General features: G+C 39.1%; 1 protein-coding gene and 1 long non-coding RNA gene across 2 annotated transcripts in view; one reads left to right on the top strand and one right to left on the bottom strand.

Annotated features, from left to right (window-relative positions):
- FRAS1 (Fraser extracellular matrix complex subunit 1) overlaps positions 1 to 27,182 on the top strand; it is a 506,878-nt gene that overhangs the window by 381,691 nt on the left and 98,005 nt on the right. Inside the window, exons 34-40 of the mRNA XM_065913973.1 lie at positions 2,007 to 2,144; positions 4,640 to 4,672; positions 14,511 to 14,642; positions 15,727 to 15,852; positions 17,800 to 18,047; positions 25,309 to 25,457; positions 25,641 to 25,803. Coding sequence (XP_065770045.1) covers positions 2,007 to 2,144; positions 4,640 to 4,672; positions 14,511 to 14,642; positions 15,727 to 15,852; positions 17,800 to 18,047; positions 25,309 to 25,457; positions 25,641 to 25,803 — 989 coding nt within the window. The remainder of the gene's footprint in view (positions 1 to 2,006; positions 2,145 to 4,639; positions 4,673 to 14,510; positions 14,643 to 15,726; positions 15,853 to 17,799; positions 18,048 to 25,308; positions 25,458 to 25,640; positions 25,804 to 27,182) is intronic.
- Positions 1,111 to 14,706, bottom strand: LOC136152658 (uncharacterized). Its single transcript, XR_010660266.1, has 3 exons — positions 14,583 to 14,706; positions 12,784 to 12,891; positions 1,111 to 1,201 (listed from the first exon to the last, which is right to left on the bottom strand). It is a non-coding gene; the product is annotated as an uncharacterized lncRNA (long non-coding RNA).

The following is a 27,182-nucleotide window of genomic DNA, read 5'->3' as shown; positions in this document are numbered from 1 at the left end:
GTTCGGTACTGACAGAGCTGTGCTGGAGAGCACGGGGTGCAAATAACTTCATCACTCTTTGAGCTTCCCTCCCATGTGCAGGCACAACTGGCCAGATCTAAGCACACCTGTAGGGACAGAGCCGGCCTTGGTGAGGCTCTCATAAGAGAGTGGAACAGAGTCAGCATGTGCTAAGGACAAACTAAGATCATGGTATACGGTCCCATCACTTCATGGCAAATAGATGGGGAAATAGTGGAAATAATGACTGACTTTATTTTCTTGGGCTCTAAAATCACTGCAGATGGTGACTGCAGCCATAAAATTAAAAGATGCTTGCTCCTTGGAAGAAAAGCTATGACAAACCTAGACAGTGTACTAAAAAGCAGAGGTCTCACTTTACTGACAAAGGTCCACATAGTCAAAGCTGTGGTTTTTCCACTAGTCGCATACAGATGTGAGAGTTGGACCTTAAAGAAAGCTGAGCACTGAAGAACTGATGCTTTCAAACTGTGGTGTTGGAGAAGACGCTTGAGGGTCTTGGACAGCAAGATCAAACCAGTCCATCCTAAAGGAAATCAACCCTGAATATTCATTGGAAGGACTGAGCTGAAGCTGATGCTCAAGTACTTTGGCTACCTGATGCAAAGAGTCTACTCTTTGGCAAAGACCCTGATGCTGGAAAAGACTGAAGGCAAAAGAAGAGGGCGGCAGAGGATGAGATGGTTAGGGAGTATCAGCGACTCAGTGAGCATGAATTTGAACAAACTCCAGGAGATAGTGGAGGACAGAGGAGCCTGGCATGCTGCAGTCCATAGGGTTGCAAAGTCAGATACAACTTAGCAACTGAACAACCACAAAGAACAAGGAGCTCTGCCAGACAACCAGTGGGGCTGACCCACACAAACTCAGTTTTCCCTCAGTGGATAGGTTACTCCTCCTCTTTGTTTTTAACCAAGGTAATAAACACTGTTTATGACTTCTTTAAATTTACATAGTGCTTCTAAATATTAATACCCTGTGAGCTTAAAAAAATAACAAATATATTTACAGTAGCATTATCGGTCACCTAGATGAATTCTCTAGACCAGAATACTGGAGTGGGTTGGCCACTCCCTTCTCCAAGGGGATCTCCCCAACACAGGGATCAAATCCAGGTCTCCCACATTGCAGGTAGATTCTTTACCAGCTGAGTCACCAGGGAAGCCCATCAGTTCTGTACCTGTGAAATTTAGAAACCACAGTCAGCCCCTAAGGCTTTTGTAACTTAATGATAATCCAGTTCTTTGAATAATTAAGATCCACGTTATTGTTGCCAGAAATCATCACAGAGACTGAAGGAAAGAAAGTAGATTGAAGAAAAATCATTATAGCCTCACCAGGAGACCAGTCTGTGCCATTTTGGAGCGGCTTTCACCTTTGAACCTGAATTTAATTGAGAGAACCTCATAATTACAGTTCATTGTCTATGACTTGTGAGGATTCCCTGGTCTAAGACACATTAGAGGGCAGTCATTTGCATCTTACTATTGTTTGTGAGCAACGAATCCTGTGCTGTGCTATGCTTAGCCTCACAGTTGTGTTCAGCTCTTTGTGACCCCATCAACTATAGCTTACCAGGCTGCTCTATCCATGGGCGTTCTCCAGGCAAGAATACTGGAGTGGGTTGCCTTGCCCTCCTCCAGGGGATCTTCCCAACCCAGGAATCGAACCCAGGTCTCCCGCATTGTAGATGAATTCTTTACCAGCTGAGCCACCAGAGAAGCCCAAGAATACCAGAGTAGGTAGCCTATCTCTTCTCCAGAGGAATTTACCCGGGAAGCCTGCAATGAATCCTAGGCAAGAGTATTTAGGTTTCAGATTTGCCCCTTTCTTGAATAACTAGAGAATAGTATGCCAAGAACACCCTGAGAGCAATTGTTCCTGATGGATGACTTCCTCCAGTGGGAAAGGCAGCTTTATGTCTCTAATCATTGTCAGCCATCAGAATTACTGTTGATGCTCATGCAGACTCTCTTTCTTTCCAGGCATCATCGAACACAGGGACCAGCCTCACTCTCCCATCCGGTATTTCTCCCAGGAAGACGTTAACCAGGGCAACATCATGTACCGGCCACCCACTGCAGCCCCCCACCTCCAGGAGATCAGGGCCTTCTCCTTTGCTGGTAATGCTTTTATTCCCTTCTATTTTGAGGTGCTCAAACTGCTCTCTGTGAATCTTCATGGCATACTTTCAATAAATCTTTATTTTGTGTCTCCTAGGTGGCAAGGCCTGGATGAGGCCTTGGAGAGCTAGTGGTGAGCAAAAAGAGGCATCTTGGCAAGTTTGGGGATCTAGGTATAGAGACAGAATTTGAGAAATAATCTCACTAAGGGAGGTTTAATTGCAGGCTGAAATAAGTGCTCTAAAAATAAGGAAGAAAGCTTATCCCTCAGTAAGGGATGTTCAATCACAGGCTGAGATAAGTGTTCTAAAGATATGGAACTGGATGTAACAAGTCTGACCTAGATTGAGGGTCCACCGGAGGCTGCCTCAGGGAGGTCTTGATGGTGGAGGGGTGAGTAGGAGCTAACTAGGCTGAGTGGTGTGTGTTGGGATCATTGGGAGAACATTCTGGAAAGAAGGACATGCACCCCTGGGCAGAGGCCCTGGGAGAGAGAGAATAGGACTTCCTGGGGACTGAAAAAAGTCTTTGTGTCTGGAATGTGGAGGGTTGAGCAGAGCGGGGATGAGCCTGGATGGGAAGAGAGAGGGCAGGGGCCCTGTGAGCCTGTGGAGACATGGAGCTTTATCCCAAGAACAAGAAGAACCTGGTGGGGGTTTTAAGATACAGGGGGCTGGCTTTTCATAAGGAACTCTTTGACTGCAGTGAAGAGAGAGAATTTGAAGAGGAGGCCATGGCAGATGGGCATGTGTGACAGGAATCAAGTGAGAAGGATCCCATGCAGGCACCTTTGGGGATTAAAACCAGGATTTGACAAAAATACCTTTTAAAAAAAGAAAAGGTTGACCAAGAGAATTTCAAGCAATTCAAGTGTATGCCCTTCTGTTAAGTCAAGACAGCCTTAATCCTTGCCACCCCCTTATGTCTCCCATTGACCAAGTATTCAAAGCTGCTAAGTTTTTAGTCCCTTCCACTAGATATTGGGATGACCAAGAAATTCATTCAGATTTTTCCATAACATCTTATGGAAGAGCCCAAACGAACTTTTTGGTCAGCCTTGACACTTCTTTGCTTTGGAATGCCTCTAAAAATCTTGAAGCCTGTTTCTTCGTGATCTTTAAGATGTTTATGTCCTTTGTGGCTCAGAGGTAAAGCATCTGCCTGCAATGTGGGACACTGGGGTTCAACCCCTGAGTTGGAAAATCCCCTGGAGGAGGTCATGGCAACCTACTCCAGTATTCTTGCTTGGGAAATCCCATGGACAGAGGAGCCTGTTGAGCTACAGGCCTTGGGGTCGCAAAGAGCAGGACATGACTGAACAACTAACACTGTCACACTTTCAACACAATTAATATAGAGAATTATTTTTCTATAGTAGCTTTAATCATACAGAACAGTTGGTGTTTTCTAATGGTGAGTTGAACACTGGTTGAATAGTTTTAGAATTATGTTTTATAGTATGGCAAAGTTTTAAAGTAATATTTGCCATTATTTATAAAGATGCAATTGTCTAGAAGATAATTAACTCAGATTAAAAATCCCTAAGCATTGGGATAAACCTCTTCTCTAAGGAGTGTCCTCAATGTTCGTGTGTGTGTTTAGTCGCTAAGTCATGTCCGACTCCTTGCGACCCCATGGACTCCTCTGGGAGTCCCAGGCAAAAATACTGGAGTGGATTTCCATTTCCTTCTCTAATCCCCAATGTTTACTCGCTGGATAACTCAGAGCCAGTGAAAATGTTCATGGTCCTCTAACCCCAACTTTACAAGACCCACTTTTTACAAGAAACTCAGGTTATCCAGAGATTAGAGGAAAAGAAAACATGTCAGCCCTGGTTGAAGTTATTTCCGAATCCACTATAATCACCTGTGTTTCTGGAGCCATTTTGGAGAGAGCAGAGTTGTATCCTGTATAATCTATGGGATAAATGCCACGAGGTAAATCTCTCACACTGTTACAGTGTGTAAATCAATGTCCCAGGCATCACTCAATTCTACAGTGAAACTGACCCACCAGAAAGCCTTGTCAGTGATATACGACATTACCCACATTCACCCATTTGTAGGATTTTATGTACTGGTAAAATAGAACCTGAATGAATCTATTATAAATCACTCTAACTGCTATGATATAAAATTATTCCACTCTGTGGTTCTTTTTGTTACTTAAAATTAGTATTGGCATCATTAAACTCAACATAATTTTAGCTAACAATCTGGTGATCTTTCCTTAAACCCCATGGACTATAGCTCACCAGGTTTTTCTGTCCATGAGGCAAGAACACTGGAATGGGTATCCATTCCCTAGGGGATCTTACCCAGGGATTGAACCCAGGTTGCAGACAGATTTTTTGCCATTTGAGCCACCAGAGAAGCCCCCCTTAAACCATAATAATTTACTTTTCTAACTTCTCCCCTAATTATTTTATACTTTTTTCATCCATTTTTGGCCCCCAAATGTTCAATATAATCATTTTCTGTCTTCTCTTCTTTCAGGTCTCCCAGAATCGGTGAAATTCCACTTCACAGGTAAAAATTTTAATCGCAGTCTTTCAAGAAACCTTCTTTTTGCTCTCTTCATTGTTACTTTAGCTATTTTCTAAGAACTATTTAAAAGTTACATAACACAAGTTTCCTCTAAAATAATCACATGGCTAGTTAGATAGTTATAGCTCAACTTTGTATTCATAGGAAAAATGCTCCACCAATGATACGAAGATTAGTGTTCTTTAAGCCCAATTTCAACTTGTTCTATTATTTATTAAAAAGAGGTAACAATGGTTAAGATCTCAGACTTTGAATTCAGTCTGTCTCAGTTTCAGCCTGCTTTAAGAAAGTTTCTTAACCTTTCTGTGCCTCCATGCCTATCCATCAATGGGGATAATAAATAATAATTATATATGTGTAGAGCATCTGAACCTTGGAGGAGGGCATGACAACCCACTCCAGTGTTCTTGTCTGGAGAATTCCATGGACAGGGGAGCCTGGAGGGCTACAGTTCATAGGGTCGCACAGAATCGGACATGACTGAAGTGATTTAGCACACACACACGGAGTTCCCAAAATAGTGATTGGCACATACATGCCTGCCTCATTTTATTGCCCTTTATTGTGCTTCACAGATATTGCATGTTTTTTTTACAAACTGAAGGTTTGTGGCAACCCGACATACAACAAGTTTTTCAGTGCCATTTTTCTAGAAGCATTTGCTTAGTTCCTGCCTCTGTGTCACATTTTGATCATTCTTGTAATATTTCAAATTTTTCGTTATTATTGTATTTGTTATGGTGATCTGTGATCGGTGATCTTTGATGTTAATATTGTGATTGTTTTGGGGACACCAGGAACTTGCTGATATAAGACAATAAGCTTAATAAATGTTGTGTGTGTTCTGTCTGAACCAGCCATTCCTCCATCTCTCTCCTTCCCTTGGGGCCTCCATATTTTCTGAGACCCAACAATATAGAAGTTAAACCAATTTATAACCCTACAATGACCTCTAAGTGTTCAAGTGAAAGGAAGAGTCACACATCTCTCACTTTAAATTAAAAACTAGAAATAATTAAGCTTAGGAAGGAAAGAATGTCAAAAGTTAAAATAGGCTAAAAGCTAGGTCTCTTGTGCCAAACAGCCAAGTTGTGAATGCAACAGAAAAGTTCTTGAAGGAAATTAGAAGTGCTACTCCAATGAACACACAAATGATAAGAAAGCAAAGCAGCCTTGTTGCTGATAGGGAAAAAAGTCTTAATGGCCTGGGTAGAAGATTAAACCAGCCACAACTTTCCCTTAAGCTAAAATTTAATCCAGTACAAGATCCTAACTCTCAATTCTGTGAAAGCTAAGAGAGGTGAGAAGCTACAGAAGAAAAGTTTGAAGCTAGCAGAGGTTGATTCATGGGATTAAGGAAAGAAGCCATCTTAATAACAAGAAAGTACAAGATAAAGCTACAAGTGCTGATATAAAAACTGCAGCAGGTTATCCAGAAGATCTAGCTTAGCTAATTCATGAAGGTGGTGACACTAAAGAACAAATTTTCAGTGTAGGTGAAACAGCCTTGCGCTAGAAGAAGATGCTATCTGGGACTTTCATAGCTGTAGAGGAGAAGTCAGTCCCTGGCTTCAAAGGACAGGCTGTATTGTTAAAGGCTAATACAGCTGCTAACTTTAAATTAAAACCAACACTCATTTACCATTCCAAAAATCCTAGGGCCCTTAAGAACTAGCTACTAAATCTACTCCATCTGTGCTCTATAAATGGAATAACAAAGCCTGGATAACAGCAAATCTGTGTACAACATGGCTTACTGAATATTTTAAGCTCAGTCTTGAGATCTACTACTTGGGAAAAAATGATTTCTTTCAAAATTTTGCTTCTTATTGACAGTATATCTGGTGCCCAAGAGCTCTGATGGAGATGTACAATGAGATTAATGTTGTGTTCACGCCTGTTAACATAGCATCCATTCTGCAACCCATAGATCAAGGAGTAATTTTGACTTTCCAGTCTTATTATGTAAAATATACAATTTGTGATGCTATAGCTAACATAGATAGGGATTCCTGGGATGGATCTGGGCAAAATATATTGACAAACTTCTGGAAGGGATTCACCATTCTAGATGTCATTAAGAACATTCATTTGTGGGAAGAAGTCAAAATATCAACATTTACAGGAGTTTGAAGGAAGTTCCAGATGTTCAAGGTGGTTTCAGAAAAGGCAGAGGAACCAGAGATCAAATTACCAATGTCTGCTGGATTATTGAAAAAGCAAGAGAGGTCCAGAAAAACATCTATTTCTGCTCTATTGATTATGCCAAAGCCTTCGACTGTGTGGATCACAATAAACTGTGGAAAATTCTGAAGGAGATGGGAATACCAGACAACCTGATCTGCCTCTTGAGAAACTTCTATGCAGGTCAGGAAGCAACAGTTAGAACTGGATATGGAACAACAGACTGGTTCCAAATAGGAAAAGGAGTACATCAAGGCTGCATGTTGTCACCCTGCTTATTTAACTTATATGCAGAGTACATCATGAGAAACGCTGGGCTGGGAGAAGCACAAGCTGTAATCAAGATTGCCGGGAGAAATATCAATAACCTCAGATATGCAGATGATACCACCGTTATGGAAGAGAGTGAAGAGGAACTAAAAAGCCTCTTGATGAAAGTGAAAGAGGAGAGTGAAAAAGTTGGCTTAAAAGTCAACATTCAGAAAACTAAGATCATGGCATCTGGTCCCATCACCTCATGGGAAATAGATGGGGAGACAGTGGAAACAGTGTCAGACTTTATTTTTGGGGGCTCCAAAACCACTGCAGATGGTGACTGTAGCCATGAAATTAAAAGACACTTACTCCTTGGAAGGAAAGTTATGACCAACCTAGATAGCATATTAAAAAGCAGAGACATTACTTTGCCAACAAAGGTCCATCTGGTCAAGGCTATGGTTTTTCCAGTGGTCATGTATGGATGTGAGAGTTGGACTGTGAAGAAAGCTGAGGGCTGAAAAATTGATGCTTTTGAACTGTGGTGCTGGAGAAGACTCTTGAGAGTCCCTTGGACTTGCAAGGAGATCTAACCAGTCCATCCTAAAGGAGATCAGTCCTGGGTGTTCATTGGAAGGACTGATGCTGAAGCTGAAACTCCAGTACTTTGGCCACCTCATGCAGAGAGTTGACTCGTTGGAAAAGACCCTGATGGTGGGAGGGATTGGGGGCAGGAGGAGAAGGGGACAACAGAGGATGAGATGGCTGGATGGCATCACCGACTCTATGTGTATGAGTTTGAGTAAACTCCGGGAGTTTGTGATAGATAGGGAGGCCTGGCATGTTGAGATTCATGGGGTTGCAAAGAGTCAGACACAACTGAGCGACTGAACTGAACTGAACTGAAGGAAGTTCATTCCAAACTTCTTGAATGACTTTGAGGGGTTTGAGACTTTAGTGGAGGAAGTAACTGCAGATATGGCAATAACAAGAGAACTAAAATCAGAAGTGGAGTGTCAGATATGTCTGATTGCTGCTATCTCATGATAAAACTTTAATGAATGAGTTGTTTCTTCAGTTCAGTTCAGTTTAGTCGCTCAGTTGTGTCCAACTCTTTGCAACCCCATGGGCTGCAACACGCCAGGCCTCCCTGTCCATCACCAACTCCCAGAGTTTACTCAAACTCATGTCCATTGAGTCAGTGATGCCATCCAACCAATTTATCCTCCATCGTCCCCTTCTCCTCTCACCTTCAATCTTTCCCAACCAACATCAGGGTCTTTTCCAATGAGTCAGGTCTTCGCAGCAGGTGGCCAAAGTATTGGAGTTTCAGCTTCAACACCAGTCCTTCCAATGAACATTCAGGGCTGATTTCCTTTAGGATGGACTGGTTGGATCTCCTTGTAGTTCAAGGAATTCTCAAGAGTCTTCTCCAACACGACAGTTCAAAAGTATGAATTTTTTGGCACTCAGCTTTCTTCACAGTCCAACTCTCACATCCATACATGACTATTGGAAAAACCATAGCCTTGACTAGATGGACCTTTGTTGGCAAAGTAATGTCTCTGCTTTTTAATATGCTACCTAGGTTGGTCATAACTTTCCTTCCAAGGTGTAAGGGTCTTAATTTCATGGATGCAGTCACCATCTGCAGTGATTTTGGAGCCACCCAAAATAAAGTCTGCCACTGTTTCCACTATTTCTCCATCTGTTTGCCGTGAAGTGATGGGACCAGATGCCATGATCTTAGTTTTCTGAGTGTTGAGCTTTAAGCCAACGTTTTCACTCTCCTCTTTCATTTTCATCAAGAGGCTCTTTAGTTCTTCACTTTCTGCCATAATGGTGGTGTCATCTGCATATATGAGTTTATTGATATTTCTCTCAGCAATCTTCATTCCAGTTGTTTCTTATGGATTAGCAAAGAAAGTGGTCATTTGAGATTAAATGTACTCCTATTGAAAATGCTGCAAAGATTACTGAAGTGACAACAAAGGATTTAGAATATTGCAAAAAGCTTAGTTGATAAAGCAGCATCAGAGTTTGAGAAGACTGACTCCAATTTTGCAAGATATTCTGTGGATAAGATGCTATCATACAGCATTGTGTGCTACAGAGAAATCTTTTGCAAAAAGAAGACTCAATCAGTACAGCAAACTTCATTGTCTTATTTTAAGAAATTGCCACCACCGTCCCAACCTTCAGCAACCACCAGCATGATCAGTCAGCAGCCGTCAACATTGACTCAAGGTCCTCTACCAGCAAAAAAGATTATAATTCATTGGAGGCTTAGATGATGGCTAGCATATTTAGCAATAAATTATTTTTCTAATTAAGATATGTACATTATTTTTTAATGTACATGCATAATGCCTAACATAATGCTATGGCACACTTATTAGACTACAGTGTAGTATAAACATAATTTTTATATACACTAAGAAGCCAAAAAGTTTGTGTGACTTGCTTTATTATAGCATTCACTTTATTGCAATGGTCTGGAACCAAACCTGAAATATCTCTGAAGCATGCCTATAATCATCCCTACGTGATGCTCAGCTACTGAATGAATGGGCTTCCCTGGTGACTCAGATGGTAAAGAATATCCCTGCAATGCAGGAAACCCTGGTTTGATCTCTGGATCAGGAAGATCCCCTGGAGAAGGGAATGGCTACCCATTCCAGTATCCTTGCCTAAAGAATTCCATGGACAGAGGAGCCTGGCGGGCTACAGTCCAGGGGGTCTAAAGGAGTTAGACACAAGGAGCAACTAACGTTTTCACTTTTCATAGTCTTAAATAGAGCCTTTCATTGAATGCTTTGCTACTGGAAGCAAAAGCGTTGTGACCCAGAGAGTAAGTTGTGGTAGCTGTGTGTGAGAGATCTCAGCATCCTAGTTTTAGTGCCAATAAGCAAAAACAGAATCAGAGCTGGCATCTATGCTGATGTAAAATAGAGACACACTTTCTTATATAGGTCTAGAGTGAAGTTGATTGACCATAAATGGCATCCATACATTGCTGTTTCCTTGGGATTGACTATTTCATTAGAGTCAACCATCCACATGTCCTATTATAGTTCATGTAGGACTAAATGTTGGTGGGAAAGAATGTCATCTCCCTAAAATTCTCAGATATTCATTTGTTCTTTGAGGGCTAAAAAATCACACTTGAAGCAACAGTAAATTTTAGTCTTCCATCTTTGGTTTTTTTTTTTACTTTTTATTATTTTTTGAGATTTATTTGATGTATATGTATGTATGTAAAACATATAGTTGACGTATAACATTTCAGTGTACAACATCATGAGTGATATTTGTATATACTGTGAAATGACCACCACAATACCTCTAGTTAACATCTGTCACCATGTAGTAAATGTTTTTCCTGTGATAAAAGCTTTAAATTTATTCTCTTAGCAACTTTCAAATATGCCAAATGATATTATTAATAATATCATTTTTATTATATTATATTATTATATCATGTTATCATATTATTAATATCATAATAAAATTATATTAATAATAATAATTGATTAATGATTATAATCACCATATTGTTGTTATTGTTCAATTTCTAAGTCATGGCTGGCTTTTTGCAACCTCAAAGCAAACTGTATGAAGACCCTCCAGGGGAACCGCTTTTTGACAATATTCATTCTTCTATTTCATGATAAGGAAATATCTTTCCGTGTATTTGTGTCTTTTTAGTTTCTTTCATTGGTGTCATATAGTTTTCATATTACAGGTCTTTCACTTCCTTTAATAAATTTATCCCTACATGTTTAATTTTTTGATACAACTCTAAATGAGGTTATTTTCTTAATTTCCCTTTCTAATGATTTGTTATTAGTGTACAGAATGCAAAAGATTTTTGTGTATTGATTTTGTATCCTGCAACTTTACTGAATTCCTTTATTCGTTCTCTCAGTTTTTTGGTGAAATCTTTAAGGTTTTCTATATATAATATTTCATCTGCAAATACTGACAATTTTCTTTTATTCTGATGTAGACACCTTTTATTTCTTTTTCTAGTATTGTGTCATTGTTGAAAAGAACCCATTGTCGGCTTATTTCTAGACTTCTTGATTATAAAACAATTTGCAGTATTACTTGTTGCATTTAAGCCTTATAGCAATATTGTAAATATAGGTTTTATTTTAGCATTTTAAAGCTGAGAAAACTAAGGCTCATTATAGTAGTAATCTGCCCAAGTTTCTATACCTGGTAAATAGTACAACCAGGATTTTAATACAAGTTTCTGACTTTTCTGAGTTTATTCTGGTCTGTATGTGTTCTGGTCATGAAAAACAATCAAGTATCATGGTAGTGTGCCAGTTTAGATTTTAAGCCTCAACACTCATCTGAAAGCTTGAATAGATGAAGGGGTTAACTATTAACTTCCCCCAGACTTTAAGTTAAATGATCCATGAACCTATTATACAGAGTAAAGAAAATAGACCTTGGGTTGACCTTAAATTAATTTATCTTGTTTCTGCCTGAGGTTCTTTTATTTTACTGTTCAGTGATTTTAAAAAATTTTTATTTTAGACCATTTTTTTAGAGCAGTTTTAGGTCTACAACAAAATTGAAAGGAAGGCTGAGACATTTTCCCTGTGCCCCCACCCCAGCACATGCAGAGCTTAGCCTCTCCTGTTGTCAGCATCAGTCACTAGAATGGTACACTTCTCACCAAGGATAAATCAACACTGACACGTAATCACCCAAAGTCGAGTTTACTCTAGAGTTCACTCTTGTCATTTTGCCTCCTATGGGTTTAGACCAGTGTATGGCATTTACCCATCATTGTATCATACAGAGTTGATACTGTAATGCCCTAAAATTTTTCTGTGCTTTGCCTATGCACGTCCTGCAACCCCTACCTCCCACCTTTGGCAAACACTATTCTTTTTATTGCCTTCCATGGTTTTACCCTTTTCAGAATATCATTTAGTTGAACTCATACTTTTTAGACTGGCTTCTTTCATTTAGTAATATGCACTTAAGATTCCTCCGTGTATTTTCAGAGCTTGGTAGCTCATTTGTTTTAGTGTTGAGTGATATTCCATTGTCTAGCTGTCCCATAGTTTATTTATCCATTCACCTGCTAAAGGACATTTTGGGTGCTTCCAAGTTTGGGCCATTATGAATAAAGGTGCTTAACCATCTGTGTGCAGATTTTTTGTGTAGACCTTTTAGTGAAAGGGACCAATCTAAAAAGTATGAGACCAGAAACAATTTGACTATTTCTCAGAGAAATCAAAAACATTGCTTAAAGATAAGGTTAGACATGCAATTAACATTTTGATTGTGTAAGTTCTTATGTTTGCTTGCTAAACCCTGCACCATCATGGTATATTTTGTTGTTATGAAATTTGTACTAGGCTTTGCATATGGCTTGGTGGTAAGGAATCTGCCTGCCAATGCAAGAGATGCAAGAGATGCAGGTTCTATCCCTGGGTGGGGAGAAATCCCCTTGGAGGAGGAAATGGCGATGCACTCCAGTAGTCTTCCCTGAGAAATCCTATGGACAGATGAGCTAGTGGGCTACAGTTCATAGGGTCACAACGAGTCAGACATGCCTGAGCAACTAAGCATGCACAAATTTGTACTAAAAAATAACTTTCCTCCCTTTATTTATAGAGGCAAGGATATACCTTGATCACACCAACAGTTGTGTGATATGACCAAAGCTGTTTAAGTTTTCGGTCTTTCCTCCTCTTCTGTAGGGTAAGGATGGTGAAGGCTCCTAAAGGTGCTCCTCACTTCCAAAAAAAAAAAAAAAAAATCAATGTAAAACATTAAGCAATTATACTTTGCAATCATTTATTTTAATTTAACAAAAGGCCTTCTTAACTTAGATTCCAAGCACTTCAGAGGATCCTGAATCCACTGAAATGTATGGAAAAGTTGGTATTCTTGTCCACAAGCTCCCCAAAATTAAGAATCGTTGGCCCAGGCTTTCCCTGGTGGTCCAATGGTTAGGACTTCACCTTCTAATGCAGGGGGTGAGGGTTCGATCCCTGGTCAGGGAGCTAAGATTCCGTCTGCCTCATGGCCAAAACACCAGAACATAAATCAGAAGCAATGTTTAACAAATTCAGTAAATACTTTTCAAAAATGGCCCACATAAAAATCTAAAGAGAAAAAAAATCTAAAGAAAAATAGAGGAAACATTAAGGAAAAAACAAAAAAGAAGAATCATTGATCCCTATCTCTGGCCATCCAGAGAGCACGAAAGATTGAACTCAAAGAAGCAGATGCAATAACTTTGACATTTGACCAAACGACCCTAGTCATAAAACCATCATTTCTTCCAGGGATAATGTCGTCTCTCCTTCAGGAGGGCTATTTCTGGACTTTTCTAAGGACATGGACAGACCTTGTAAAATCCAACCATATCTTTTAGTTGTGTTCTCAAGGAAAAGACAAATCTAAAACCTGTATGGACTCATTAGCAGAAGTCACTAAGTGATGCTTTACTTGGCTGAAGTAGAGGTCAGATTCCCACTGACTTGTTACTGAGTCCAGGAGAAAGTAGAAAAGGAAACAAGTTTCTTGTAGTGAACCCATGTATAAGCAGACCCTGCATTTAAAGTATCAACAGTGAAGTTTTTTCAGTAGGCACTGCATATAAACCCATTGATGAGTTGGTGGTGCTGGTGTTCCTACAAACCTGACTTTTAGGGAAGGGAAGGCATGTGGGGTATGGAAAAATGGAAATAAGAATCAAGGGTCTGGCAACTCTGCTTTCATTTCCATCCAGTGATCAGCTTTCATTTGGATGTCTCAGGTAATCCAAATAAAATCTTAAGGTAACTGCTTTATTCACAAAGTTGTCTTCCACTTATTGCACTGGACATACTGACCAGGTAAAAATGAGTCTGCTTACTTCCAAACAAATACCATTAGAATTACTTGTGTAGACATTTCTATCCTTTTAAAAAATTATTTTCTAATGAGACATAGAAAAGTTATTTCTCAAAGAGATTGCTTGAAAAAGTATTTCTCTGGAACACTGGAAGAATGAATTGAATCTACAATAATTCCACAAATAAAAGCTTTTATCCGCATTACCTATGAGCACGTATTTTATTTTACTTTCCACTAACTTTTATCAATATCATCTTGTTGTGAAAGTTGCTTCTTAAAATGACTGTGTTATTATGGTCCTTTAGCCTCTTTGTTATTCAGTAGAACGAGCTTTGTAGAATAGCTCACAGTATCTTTAACTTGTTGCCTTATTCTTTCCATCTGTGAGCATCTCTTCAGAGTGTTAAGATAATCTAAAAAAAACTTCTAGGTACAAATGTATAGAACTTGTCTAAAGGTGACCAGACTACAAGGTGATTTATGCCTGTGTGTGCGTGTGTGCCCTTTCTAGTTTCTGATGGAGAGCACACAAGTCCAGAGATGGCCCTCACCATTCACTTACTCCGCGCTGATCAGCACTCACCAGGCTTCCAAGTCACAGCTCCTCTGCTTGAGGTCAGCCCAGGAGGCAGCACGTCTATAGGTAAGAACTGGGAACCTCAAGAAAATGGCTGTGGAGATAGAACCATATTTCACTTAACAGTCCCTGTTTAAACCTCTTCATGGTTACCAAAAAGTAGTGACCTTCTCTTCCGGAAGTTGCGTGCTTTCTCATCCATAGCAGTCCCTTTGGCCATTTCCATGCAAATGGAAGCAACAGAGAGAAGGAAATAAACCCTTCAGAGGCCAGTGCTCAGTGATGGAATACAACACTGAATTCATTTTCCAGCCTCCAGGAATTTGATTTGTTGCCATCACTAAAATATAAAGTAACAGAACAGAGAAGAGACGTGAGGGAAATGGTTTCAATGGCTGCTCTTGTTTTCTACTGAGAAAGTGAAAAGTAACAGGAGTGGTAGATCACAATAACCTTCAGAAGTTGTGAAGAGCTAGAGACCCAAGTGTTTTATATGTGATTTTATTTACCTATTAGTATACTTACTCTTTAGAAGTTTAGTCTTCTACCAAGAACATCTGAAAAGGGAAGAGTGGATATTTTGATTTTTGTAAGGTGTGTTCTTACACATCCTTATCCAGTTTCTACATGTCATTATTGGCCTAAAGTGAATTATCATCCAACTTATTAACAAGTCATAGATATGAAGATAACTGTCTCTTCTGTCCCACTCTTTCTCTTGTGATGTGATGGCCAGAGCAACCATTATTAAAATAACCTGGCTCCTCTATAGATTTGGAGAAAGGAGAAGGGAAGAAACAATAATAAGTAAAAACAACTTCCACGAGTATTTTATGGAGGAAAATCTATGCAGTCAGTCAGGACTGACCTTTTTGTGGACTGCCATTGCCTCATTTGTATGGAAGAAAAAAGGTGTTCTGAATTTGGAATTACCGACTCATAAGTAAACTCTTGAAGAACTTACTTAAAATTTGTGAATTGACTATATTAAGTTTTCTCTCTTTTGTGGTCAATTCAATTTAGCATTTTCTTGTAGCCATCATGTTTCCCACACCCTGGCTTCCAGCCTGGCCTGGGGCTTTACTGTATGTGGAGTATAGAGTTGTTAACGTACACAGCTTCTCACCATACTCTATTCTCCTGACTACAGAACTTCGGTTGGGAGTACGAGACACGGAGACAGTGCCTGAAGAGCTCCTCTTTGAGCTTCGGAAGCCTCCACAGCACGGCGTGCTTATTAAGTACACGGCTGGGTCACCAGGGCCCATGGCCACAGGTAGCCTGCTCTCTCTGTCATTGACCTCCTGGAACTTCTATTATTATTATTTTTTTTTTTACTGTTTTAATTTTATTGAAGTATGGTTGATTTACAATGTTTTGATAGTTTCAGGTGTATTGCAAAGTGATTCAGTTAAACATGTACTTACATTCACTGTTTTTTAGATTCTCTTCTTATATAGAATATTGTTCTTGCTCTATAGTTGGTTTTATGTCTCCAACAAGAAGTAAAGCAATATTTTGAGATAAACCATAAGGAGGTACTCAGAAAGGGAAGACCTTTAATGTTTAGTCCATTGGCTGAAGTACTGGGGACTTCCTTCTCTGCACCACCACCCACACTCCAAAACTATGAAGCTCTTTCCTCAGGTTGTATGTAAAATTGATTTCTGAAACCAGGAGTAAGTACGTTTAGAACAACCTCGTAAGAGTTGTCAGCTCCTTGTGACACAGTAAACACTCTGACTCTTTAGAGTATAAGCTGCATGTATTTTCATCCATTAAAAAAACATGGTAATGTGACCAGCTTTCCAAAATAATATTTATTATACCTTATCCAGTTATAAAAATAATACATGCTGATTGTTTAGGAAATACAGATAAGTTCAAAGAACAAAACTAATTCTAATTTTTAATAGTTGACTCTCATATGCTGAAGTAAATATTGTTTTCAAAGTTGTCACCTTGGGATGCTATATCCTTATTCTGACAATCCATATTTTCTCAAAACTTTCATGTAATTCCTAATAGGCGTGTAATAATGCATTCTTCTGAATATCGCTGCAGAGGGAGAGTGTCAAATTTTTGACCTTGAAACTACGTGGGATTTGTAAGAACAATAAATAGGCACTTGGGAGTCACAAAGACAGTTGTTGTTTTTTTTTTAAGTTACTGAACAAAAGAAGTGTCATTATGATAGATTTCTGGTACCCTAAGGGAACTATGTTAGGAGCATAACAGTCATAGCCCAGTTTCTTTAATATTATATTTAACCAACGTTTGTGTAATTAATACGTGAGTTCTAAAGATGTTTGTAAAATATTAGTTTTATTATCGTTTTAAGGCACAATAACATTAGCATCAAGAGAAGGCTTGGAAGAAGAAAACAAAAAATGAATAAATTCTTTAGTTTTCTTATATAACATCAATTATTACAGTCAGTAATCTGTGAGAAAATAGACTTGAATATAACATCCAAGAAGACCATTTCCTCAGCTGTGCTTAGGAGTCATGGGGCCCCATGGTACTAAGTAGCATTTTTCATAAAAAGGGTTCTATGACCAAACAATTTTGAGAAGTTTTCATATTGTATATTGAAGATTCTAGAATTCTAGTGAATCCTGCCATTTAAATATTCTAAATTTTGCTTAAACCTATTTTTTAAATGATTATGACCTTGAAAAAATTTTTCTACACAACACCTATCACCTAATTATGAATTAAAATACTCTAGATTTACACAGAGGAGGTTTCTAAGTTCAAGTATACTTTTCAAGTTTTAAGTATTTTTTAACTTTCTTAACTTTTAAAATAAATCATCAGTATCATGATTAGATTCTAGAAGGGCTATCATGAAGAACAGAAGCATGCCCTGTATTGTCTAGAATGAAAGAGTGAGGAGTGGAGCTTAGAGAGGCAGATTTTGGCTCCATCTGATTTACAGCTTTAAAAAAATTACAGAGTTATCTTCAGTGGAATTAGCTCCCTTGTAAAATGGTGAGCCTCCCACCTTGAGCCATGTTGAAGGACAGGCTAAAGAACCCTTTTCAAGGGTAGTGTAAAGGGAATCTTACGTTGGGTGGATGGTTGAACTAATTAGCTTACAACTCCCAGGGTTTATGATCCTATATGTGCTTTGAAATCCTGAGAACAAAGGTGTTATGAAAATGAAAAGCGTTGTTCCCAGAAGCTATTGGATTTTTGCAATTTGTTTTGTTCTTGAAAGGTGACACTTTCACATATGAGGATGTAGAGAAGAATGTCCTGCGGTATCTACATGATGGCTCGTCTGCCCGCGAGGACAGCATGGAAATCTCAGTCACAGACGGCCTTTCAGCCACAACAGTGGACGTGAGGGTGGAGATATCACCAGACAAGGCCCGGGGGCCCCAACTGGCTGCCGGCGCCTCTCTGAGCATCACGGTTGCTAGTCAAAGCACAGCTGTGATCACTCGGCCACACCTGGCTTATGTGGTAAGTTCTTTCATTTGTCTTACTGCACCCTCTGATCAGGTTGACTAGAAAGTGATGTCGTGGCTGAACATTTGGGCCATCAGGTATATGGCCACAAAAGAGCTTTCTGTCGGCTTCGGCTTCCCTATCACTCTGCTCTTTGCAATAGTGACGCTATTCCAGCTGCTCCCACTGTTTCCCCAGCAGACAAGTGAATGAGCAGAACATTGATGAAAACTCACTGAGAAGGTGTAAGGATGGGTGATTTGCACTAGGAAACAGTAACCATGTCAAAAAGTCCAAGTTCCCATATTTGAAGCTCCCTCCATAGTATTTCAAATAGGAATTTTAGACAAAGAGCAACTTCGAAGAATTTACCCATCAATGACTGATAAGTTATGGTATTTCATGGCTCACTTTTCTGAGAGAAAGCCCACTTCTCACTAGCATTTGTCTCAAGTCCAGCTCTAAACCGAATGTTGACATGCTTGTTTGGCAGGATTCCTAATTCACCCTCCATCCAGTGCCTCACGAGAAGCAGGGACCAAGGGTAGATTCAGAAACTCTTGTTTTTCCCACTAATCTGACCTTAATTTGATATGTGATCCTGGTTAATTAAACTCATCTTTTTAACTTTACCTCTGGAGCTAAGGATAATGAGGATAATTAATCTTATTTTTCATGTAAGTATGTTGTGAACATAAACTCCGTGTAAAAATCATAATGAGTAGTTTGGACAAATACACTGAAATAAGAATGGTTATCTGAATGATAATCACTCTTAGTGTTGAATTTTTCCTTTGCTAATCTTAAAATTTCCTCCAATAACCTGGCCTTTAAAAAAATTACTATATAGTTTTATGTAATCCTTTTCTGAGCTGAAGAATATGGCTATAAAATCTAGGCTTGAATAGTAGCATGTAAGATAAAGCATTGGCCTGGGAACAATTGCTTCAATTGCTTTTGCACAGATTTTCCCCTAAAATTGTCTTTTCTTAACTTACAGGAAACTACTTTCCACCCTGATTCTTCTCGTGGGTCTAGTACAGTTTCAGAACACCTTTGACTTTGTTTTTAAATTGACAGGTGATTCTTACCCTAGGTTATGGCCTTTTGAGTCTTATGAAACATGAATTCATAAAAATTTATGAATACAGATTTAATCAATAGATCACCAAGGCTTGAAAAATGTTTGACAGACCAAAATAGGATTCCAGGAGCAGTTCCTTCCCATTAAGTGCATATTATGAGCTGCAGATCAAAATGCAAGCCCATTGGCAACTGAACATGTATTTTCAGAAATTGACTGAATGTGAATTTACCCACTGGAGCAGAGAGAAGACTCCAAAAGAATTTTTCTAGCTCACTGAAACCATAGCATATTTTAAAGACTTAGCTAAGTTATTTATTAATACTAACTTTCTCTGAGTGTTGTGGAAGAATTTTTTACTTAATGTCATGGGGAAGATTTTTCTAGGTATGCATAGTTAGTGAGTTTACTGCGAACATCCAGAAAAGTTGGAAAAGCCATCCAAAACCTTGGTCATAAATGGGGCAGTTGTTGTGTTGTGCGTTGTGTTCGGTCGTGTCTGACTCTTTGCAACCCCATGGACTGTAGCCCACCAGGCTCCTCTGTCCATCGGATTTTCCCAGTAAGAATACTGGAGTGGGTGGCCATTCCCTTCTCCAGGGGATCTTTCCGACCCAGAGATCGAACCCAGGTCTCCTGTATCTCCTGCATTGCAGGCAGATTCTTTATCACTGAACCACTGGGGAAACCCAGACTATAAAGGAAAGGAACATGCAAGCCTGTTCTTAATTACAGTATTGTGAACTGCAAGAAGGTGAAATAATGTCAGGAGAAACAAAAGTCAAAAATGGGATTCTGTGTGATTTGCTTCTTAACAGTGGTTTCCTGTACACAATTTGCTATGTACTTCAAGGAAACAAGTAGGCGAGGGATGTGTGGGTTTTATGGTTAAAATGAATGGGTTCTCATCCAAGCTTACCACTTTTAGTAGTATAATAACCCTTGACATGTTACTTAACTCCCTAGGGCTCAGTTTTCTCATTTGTAATATGGGGAGGATGATACAAGATTAATCTTAAATAGCTAATAGAATTGCTATGCACTAGCCAAAAATATACTAATTCAAAATAAATCATCTATAATAATATCACATAATGCATATGAGATATAAATGTAACAAAAGATGTGTAACTTCTAGGGAAAATTGATGCTATTACTGACTATAAAGAAAATCCAAGGGAATCTCTTAACAAAGTTTCAGAAACAAAAGGAGAATTTAGGATGGGGCTAGATAGAAGATCAACAGAACAATAGCATTTCTATATAAGAGCAAAAAATAACCAGTACATTTAACTAAAAAGATGATACCACTTAAAATAGCATCACAAAAATTATATTCCTTGGACGAAATCTAACAAAAATCAGCTAATACTTTTACAGGGAAAATTGTAATACTTAATTGGCAGACATTTTTTAAAAGCACTAGGAGATGCCATATTGATAGGAATATTTAGTATCAAAAAGATATCAATTCTCCCACAATGTGATCTTTCCATTCAACTCAGTTCTAGTCAAAAGTTCGATGACCTTTTAATGGTCTTGATAAGCTCATTCTATAATGGATCCATGCGTGCTACGTCACTTCAGTTGCATCTGACTGTTTGCAACCCTATGAACTGTAGCCTGCCAAGCTCCTCTATCCATGGGATTCTCTAGGCAAGAATACTGGAGTGGGTTGCCATGCCCTCCTCCAGGGGATCTTCCCAACTCAGGGATTGAAGGCACATCTCTTACATCTCCCGCATTAGCAGGTGGGTTCTTTACCACTAGCACCACCTTGGAAGGTGTCCATAATGTTTAAAGAATAACAAAAGGCCAAAATTCTGAAAATGAATGACAGGAGGACAGGGGTTTGCCCTATCAGGTATCAGGATTTGATATAAATGTCCACTATTTATGTCAGTCCACAATGGTATATACTAGAGAGTCTAGAAACAGATTCACACTTGGGACTTTAAAATAAAACAGATGTAGCAAACCAGATTGGTGGAAATGGGAGAAACTATTTGAAACATGAATCTGCACAAATTATTATTCATATTAAAAAGAAAACAAGAACTTGTACTGCTGCCTCACACCCTAGACAGATATTAACTGTAGCAAATCAAGTCCTTAAATGTCATAAGTAAAAGTGTACAATTCTTTGTAGGGTATAGGTGAATATTTTCATGATAATGGGAAAAGGAAGAATTTCTTAAACTACAAACAGAAAATGCTAACTATAAAGAAAAGATTGAAAATTAAATATAAAGAACATCTGCCAATCAAGAAGAAAAAGATAATCCATTTGAAAAATTAACAGGAGACATGAGCAGGAATCTCAGAAGAGGAATCCATAGGGCCAGTAAAGATAAGAGACATTCACCTTTTTAGACATCAGGAAACGCAGGCAAAGACTATATGCTGGTTAGTACCAATTCAACTGGCAAAAATTTTAAAATATGAAAATGCCATATGTCAGAGAGGAAATGGATCTACAGGAGGTTCTTTTATGATGGAGCTGTAAATTAGAACAACTGCTCTGGGAAGGAATTTGACATTGTCTTGTAATGATGAATGGTCATATTCCCTAACCATTCCCCTCCTGGATTCCTTTCCAAGGAAGACTTTCACAGGTACAAAAGATATGCACAAGAATATACACAAGGGTACTGACAGCAATGAAAGTAAAAGTCACTCAGTTGTATCCAACTCTTTGAGACCCCATGGACTATACAGTACATGGAATTCTCCAGGCCAGAATACTGGAGTGGCTAGCCTTTCTCTTCTTCAGGGGATCTTCGCAACCCAGGGATCAAACCCAGGTCTCCCCACATTGCAGTCAGATTCTTTACCAGCTGAGCCACAAGGGAAGCCCAAGAATACTGGAGTAGGTAGCCTATCCCTTCTCCAGGGGAGCCTCCCAACCCAGGATTTGGACCAGGGTCTCCTGCATTGCAGGTGGATTCTTTACCAACTGAGCTATCAGGGAAGCACTATTTGTAATAATAGTAACACTATTTTGTAGTAGCAAAAATACTGAAACAAACCCAGTGTCTCTCAGCATCAACAAACGGAATAACAGATCATTTGGAGCATACCTCCTTTGTGGAATACTAGAGAACATTCAGAAGAGATGAACAAGAGCTTCACAAAACAACATTCGTGGATCTTTCAGTCAGTTCAGTTGCTCAGTTGTGTCTGACTCTTCGTGACCCCAAGGACTGCAGCACGCCAGGCTTCCCTGTCCATCACCAACTCCCAGAGCTTGCCCAAGCTCATGTCCATCAAGTCAGTGATGCCATCCAACCATCTCATCCTCTGTGGTCCTCTTCTCTCCTGCCATCAATCTTTCCTAGCATCAGGGTCTTTTCTAAGGAGTCAGTTCTTATCATCAGGTGGCCAAAGTATTGGAGTTTCAGCTTCAGCATCAGTCCTTCCAATGAATATTCAGATTCAGGACTGATTTCCTTTAGGATTGACTGGTTGGATCTCCTTGCAGTCCAAGTGACTTGCAAGAGTCTTCTCCAGCACCACAGTTCAAAAGCATCAGTTCTTCGGCATTCAGATTTCTTTATAGACCAACTCTCACATCCATACATGACATCTGGAAAAACCATAGCCTTGACTAGATGGACCTTTATCGGCAAAGTAATGTCTCTGCTTTTTAATATGCTGTCTAGGTTTGTCATAGATTTTCTTCCAAGGAGCAAGAACCTTTCCATTTCATGACTGCAGTCACCATCCCCAGTGATTTTGGAGCCCAAGAAAATAAATAAAATAATGGATCTTAGCCGTCTTCTACTGAGTGAAAAGAATATAAATCATGGATCATGAAAAATAAAATCATGGATCTTAGCAGTCTTCTACTGAGTGAAAAGAAAAAGAAATCCCACAAGAGGAGGGTCTAACTCCCTTTTCATACATTTTAAAAAATACTACAACTACTTTACAGTAGTTTGCCAACAAAAGTCTGTATAATCAAAGCTATGGCTTTCTTATTAGTCATGTACAAATGTGAGAATAGGACTATAACTCTCACCCTTGAGTACCAATGAATTGATGCTTTCAAACTGTGGTGCTGGAGAAGACTCTTGAGAGTCCCTTGGAAAGCAAAATCAAACCTGTCAATCCTAAAGGACATCAATCCTGAGTATTCATTCAAAGGATGGATGCTGAATCTCCAATACTTTGGCTACCTGATGTGAAGAGCCAACTCATTGGAAAAGACCCTGATACTGGGAAAGATTGAGGGCAGGCGGAGAAGAGGGAGACAGAGGATGACATGGTTGGAGGCATCGCCAACTTAATGGACATGAGTTTGAGCAAACTTCAGGAGATAGTGAAGGACAGGGAAGCCTGGCATGCTGCAGTCCATGGGATTGCAAACAATCCAACAGGACTGAGTAACTCAACAACAATAACAACTTTACAATAATATATCAAACTATTCCAAGAGATTCAAGGAAGTAAAAAAGCAAGATCCATGGTGGGATGGTAGAACCAGGGACAGGATAAAAGAAGAGCATAAAATGTTAATCATCAGAGTTCTCATCCTTGTGTTGAATGGTGTGTCAATAGATGTATAGATAATAAAAAGAAAATGAAAAAGTGAATTAACACAAAATGGGTATGAAGGTCTTCAAGTAGAAAAATTACATAAAATCAAGGTCTATGTTCTTAAGAATTTTTCACCCACAGTATCTTGGATACCTCAAAGTAGTAATTTTCTTTAAACGATGACAGCATTCAGAAAAAAATCCAGCTGATTTCACAGTTTCAAACCCAGCAGTCACTTGAAAATTATAATAAGTTGGGCCTGACATGAGATAAGCATTTCTTTGCCAAATTTGCCAATGTGGAATTTAGAAGCTATTCATTCTTATCAAGAGACAGGAGCTCTGTCCTTGTAGTTTATCACCATCTCAGAAGACAGTACCTTAGAACACCTGGCTGTCTTTTAGAGGCTACTTACAGTAATATTATAGCAAGTAGTCTTTTGGAAGCCTGCATGTTATATTTGATAACCCATGAAGAAAAATAGAGAAACTTTAAAAGTATAAATTTAGGGGCTGTTTTCTGAAGTTTTACAGCTTCAATAAATTTGAGTTTCCTTTCTTGTTACTGTCAAGCAATGTGAGGAAATATGGAAAATTCTATGATCTTGCCTTGAGGTTCTGAACTGCCAGCTTAAAAAGGTCCCCAAGGATAGAAATGAGAGCTGACCAAAACCTGCTCCCCAGATCACCAGGCAGCCGCGCTCACATTTCTGATCTCCCACCTCAGCTAACTGTACAACATAGCCATGCAAGTTTGCATGTGAAAGTACACTTGGTCATGCAATATTTATCTTCCTTGTTGCTGTGGTGAAATATAGCGTGCCCTCATGTTCACAGCCAACTGGTCTAAAAGATGAATGACTCAGGGGATCTTTCCAAGAAGATGTTGCCTCCCTTCTAGATAGTTCCAAAAATATCCTTGAAGAAAGAAGAAATTGTTTGTTAAGACATTCAATTATTGTCCACATAGAAACAGGAAGCCAGTTTTATTTTTTGGTAAATAAACAGTGCAGAGGAAATGGAAATGAACAGTCTTCATTAAGATTGGGCATCTCAGAGGTTGAGCATCCTTAGGCTTGGTCAAAATGAAATTCATAAGACTTCTTACATTTTTGTGTTAAAGTAAAATTTTTTATTGTGTTGACTATTCTTTAAAGTGAGTCCTTACCTTCTATTCTTCGTTTCACTGAATTTTTAGATCATTGTTATCATATGTTATAGTGGAGTCTTACCTATTTCCAAAAATTTTACCTTTTTCTAAAAGACAAACTGTACTAGGAAACTCTAGAAGAAGCCTACAGTTGTGTTTCTAGAAGAATGACTTACATTTCTGACCACGTTTTGTACTTCACTAGATGCTTGTAATAAAAACAAAACCTTGTGTGGCTCTTACAGAAACCACTGGGCTTTCTCTCTTTCTTTTATGCCCCATACTTAGAGTGCATTTCCCGCTATTATCTTGAGCTACTTTTCAAAGAAGACTGTCAAAGAGATATTTTCAGAGGAATAAATAGTGGGATTTTCATGCAGTTTAACATGGTATTGCTTAAGGAGATTTTTCATTTAGCAGAAAAAGGAGCATCCGTAATCTTTATTGAAAATATGTCTTCCTGCAAATGTGCATTAATGTCTTGTATCATGTTTGCTTGATTAGGATGATTCTTCCTCCGACCCAGAGATCTGGATTCAGATAACTTCTCTGCCCATGTATGGTGCGCTCTTAAAAACCTCAGGACCTGAGGTGGAAGAACTCTCAGAGATTTCCAATTTCACAATGGAAGACATCAACAACAAGAAAATTAGGTATTATAACCACCTGGTACTACAAAGAATTTTTTAAATTGTATTAAAATATGTAAGCAACTAACCCATAGTTCCCTTGAAAGATTATGTTGCCTCTGGCCGCATTTTTAAACAGAGATTCAGTCATCTTACTTGACCTGACAGTGTAGTTCATTCAATCCTTCCTTTTCTTGACTTCTATAGGTATTCGGCCGCATTTGAGACCAGTGGTCATCCAGTTACTGACAGCTTCCACTTCTCTGTCTCTGATATGGACCACAACCGTCTGGACAATCAGAAGTTTACCATCACCATCACGCCCGTCAAGAACCCACCCCCAGTCATTGCTTTCGCTGACCTTATTACGGTAAGCAGTTCAGATCAATGAACTGTGGGTGCTGTAGACAGCTGGAATCTGCGCCAGTGTGAATGAAGGATTTCTACCTAAACTGGCTGTCAGATCCTTCCCCTCAAATATCCAGGCCATAGAATCAAGCTGTGTGTGGTTTTCAATCATGAGTTTTAATCAAAAAGTATGAAAATAATTAAATGCATATATCAAATCATTATATCCACATTATTTAATTAGTCAACAAATATTTCTGTGCCAGACACAGAGCTATTTGTGTACAGTATTTTGTATACTATGTTAGATGTATATAGTAGTAGGGGCGTATAGATATATTTTTGAGGTGTTTATAGTCTAATGTTTGCAGCAACTAAAACATAGGAATATAGATAGTGTCCTGGATCACATCTTAAACTGAGTTGATACTTATCCCTATAAACAATATTGACAGTTCCTTGGTGTGTGGAGGGTGGGGCGCCATGTAATGTACCCCGATTATGAAGTTACCTATACCTGAGTTCAAGTGCCAGTTCTGTTACTAGCTGCCTGGTCTTGAACCAATTATATAATCTTTCTTAGCCTCAGTTGCCTCATTTTTAAAGTGTTACTACTATTCCTATTACATAAAGGATTACTCTGATGATGAATAAAATAGCATTAAAAAGCCCCAGTACAGAACTGGCCCATCGTAAGGATTCCATAAAAGTTAATTCACTTTCTTGTTCCACTCTATGTACATACCATAATGCCCCAAACTCAGGATTTCTGATTTTGTTGAGCAACTGAAAATTTGTAGAACTGAGTTGTTTCTGAATGGTTCTGATATTCCACTCATCTTTTTCATGTCCACACTGGGGAAGCCGTTTGCACCTTCCCCATTCTCAGAGTCAGGGTGACCTTCCGCTTTATAATTTGTAAATCTTCCTATATTTAGCCAACAGTCATTCAGAAGTCAAGCTGCAGATCCAGCAGGCTACAAGAAACACTAGGCTCAGGTTGCAACGTTAGCATACAAAACAGAGCCCAAGAGGAAAAAAGTAGCTGGAGCTACTGCTTTTACTTAAACCGGTTTATTTTTCTCCTTGACGGTAATGATAAGCACTAGCTTTCAGGTACAGTGAGCCCTGTCTTCCCTTGCACCTTTAAGCATACACTCTCACGGGATAAAGGGGACTTTATTTCTGGTGGGAACTCCTATAGGGCAGGGTGTGCTCACAGTATCCGAGGGAGGACTGGATGGATCATTCTGAAGCTGCGGACTTTTGAGCTGCGGACTTTTGAACGTTGATACAAAGGAAGGCAGTCCTGCCGTGCAGCTGTTCCGAGGTGGGTGATTAGAATGGGCTAGAGATGCTTTATAACCAGATCCATCATGGAAGAAGCACAGCTTTGAAGGC

This window comes from Muntiacus reevesi, chromosome 22 (assembly GCF_963930625.1).
Source record: "Muntiacus reevesi chromosome 22, mMunRee1.1, whole genome shotgun sequence".
Lineage (NCBI taxonomy): Eukaryota > Metazoa > Chordata > Mammalia > Artiodactyla > Cervidae > Muntiacus > Muntiacus reevesi.
Note: the sequence above shows the minus strand (reverse complement) of the source record. Positions and strands in the feature narration are given on the sequence as shown.